A 2,500-nucleotide genomic window follows, 5' to 3' on the forward strand; every position below is an offset into this window, starting at 1 on the left:
AGTTTGTATCTGTGGGGGCACCAGATGTAAAACCGTTGCATGCTGTTCTTTAAGCCGATGATACGCGGTTCAACATCCTGCAACATTTGTTGCTCAACAAATGTTGAACCATGTTGCACAGACGTGTTGACCGGAATAGTAAGAGCTGATCTCTATTTTCGTTCAACATCGTTCAACAACGTTCAACGTGTTGAATGGCATATTTCAACATTCAGCATGGCATGACACACTGTTCAACATTTGTTGAACAACACCTGCAACATTTGTTGATCAACAAATGTTGAACCGTGTATCACCGGCTTTACTGCCAATGAATCTTTAGTCCATGTGATAATTAAGCAGTCATGCCGTGATAAGCCCTGTCTTTTGTCTGTAACTGAGTTGGTTGCAGTTTGTCTTAAAACAGAACATAGTTTTTCGGGCAAAATAAATCTCTGGTGTGCGTAACAAATTGTCCGATCGTTTGTCTCGTTTGCAGGTGTCGAAATTCAAGAGATTGGCAACAGCTTGTATGAATTCCCTAACAACTACGATTCCTCCTCACCTGCAACCGCTAAATCGGGAGCAATGGCGGCGAAACCCACTAAATCTATTACGCATCCATCTTTGATGTCGGAGAGCAATGTTCTTCCGGTGTCACTATCTGTTCTTGCGCTCTTCATTGCTCACTTAATTGATAGGAAATATGCTCCAGCTACAATAAATACTTATGGCTCTGCTATTGGCTATTCACACAAATTAGCATGTTTGCCAGATCCCACAAAAGTTTTCTACATTAATCAGATGCTTAAAGGTCTTGGTAAGCTCCATGCTCGGTTTGATACTAGGTTACCGATTAATCTCCCCATTGTGAAGCAGATTGTTTTGGCGTCGTCAGCTGCTTCTGACTCTTTTTTGGAAGTAACCTTATTCAAAGCAATGTGCTCATTAGCCTTTTTCGCCATCCTACGAATCGGGGAAATTACTGGATCAGTGGACACTCAGAGTTTTTCCTTTTAGAACTTAACCAGATGTCGACGCTTTGTGACACTTTCAAGAAAGTGGTGAACTACAAGCATAATTACAATCAACGCCCCCTTTCAATGCTTATTCATGGGCGAGTAGCTTTGCGTCATGTCCGGTTACTTCTTACTTACTTAGACCTTGGAGGGAACAGTCCAGGTGCTCTATTTCAGCTAAGCACAGGAGTCCCAGTCCCAAGGGGTAGCTTTTCTTCATTACTTTCTCGGACCATTAAATACTGTGGATTGGATCCCTTACGTTACAAAGGGCATAGTTTCCGGATAGGTGCGGCTTCTTATGCCGCTGACCGAGGATTATCAGATTCCTAGATTAGATTGCTTGGGCGTTGGACGTCCAACGCCTTTCATAGATGCATTCGTGTGAACAGCCTCTTAGCAAAAGCATAAGTAGCTCGCAAGTGTGGTTCTGGTCAGTCCCGGTTTATTATTGGTAACACCTGTACTTCTAAATAATCAGTTTTTGGACTGATAGCACTGTCTACCACGGGCACCAGTGTTTATTTGTTTTCGAAGGCCAGGTTAGCTTCTGACTGCACTGTCTAGCAAGGGAAGTAGTGTTTCTGTAGCCTTTTCTTGATAAGTTAACTTAAATGAGTATCGCCTTTTACAAGAGCATTACATAGATCCACAGATGCTAGTGAATCACCTTACGTTTCTGAGGACACTGTTGAGAGGGGGAGCAGTGTCTGCAGTTAATTCACCATACTCTTTTCTCCTTTCCATGACAGAGCAGCAGTGTTTATGGGTTATTTAGCATAATTCGTTTACTTTCTGTACCACTGTCTTGCAAAGGCAGCAGTGTTTACTGCCTACTTGGTTCCCTGGGTACTGCGTTTGCCTGGGGTGGGGCGGCATGCCGATTTCTCCGGCATGCATGTGGCGTTTTTGTTGCCCTCGCCTTTACTGGCCCAATACTGAATATTAAGTATTGTTTACTTTTGTTAGTAAGATCGTTGACCGAGATTTATTAAAGCGGCTTACCTTAAACCCTTAGCCATTATGGTTCAAACATGATCTCTTTTGTATCTGTATCTTTGTAGCTGCTAATCTCCTAGTAATACGTTGAAATGTGGATGACCTCGGTACATTTGTAATCAAGTTTGTTCGAGCAAGTTTCCATCTTTTTCTTTTTTTTTAAATGGACGTCTCAGTCTTTTCTCTGTAACTCTACGCGGTTCTCGGTCACGTCTATGTCGATGCACACGCACATCACTACTAAAGTAAACAAACTTTTGCCATATCGAGACTTGTATTTCTCCTATGGAATTGAGTGTTTGTTATCATTGACAATCACAGATAATTGTACAGCGTTTTAAACTACATCACAATTATTTTCTAAGAGCTGATTATAGTCTCCACAGATGATATCAAATCTTGTAAAACTGGATCATAACTAAATACACAAGATTGCAATGAAGACGATCGCTAATATGGCTAGTTGAACAAACGATATAAGACCATTACAAGGAAACACACTG

At 41.6% G+C, this 2,500-nt stretch overlaps 1 protein-coding gene across 1 annotated transcript in view; it reads left to right on the plus strand.

Moving 5' to 3' along the window:
- The window catches only part of LOC138030078 (uncharacterized), a 4,324-nt gene extending 2,171 nt beyond the window's left edge, over positions 1-2,153 (plus strand). The window contains exon 3 of the mRNA XM_068877934.1: positions 479-2,153. Within this exon, the coding sequence (XP_068734035.1) occupies positions 479-999 (521 nt within the window). The 3' untranslated portion in view covers positions 1,000-2,153. The remainder of the gene's footprint in view (positions 1-478) is intronic.
- The last annotated feature ends 347 nt before the right edge of the window (positions 2,154-2,500 follow it).

This window comes from Montipora capricornis, chromosome 13 (assembly GCF_036669925.1).
Source record: "Montipora capricornis isolate CH-2021 chromosome 13, ASM3666992v2, whole genome shotgun sequence".
NCBI classification, from domain to species: Eukaryota; Metazoa; Cnidaria; class Anthozoa; order Scleractinia; family Acroporidae; genus Montipora; species Montipora capricornis.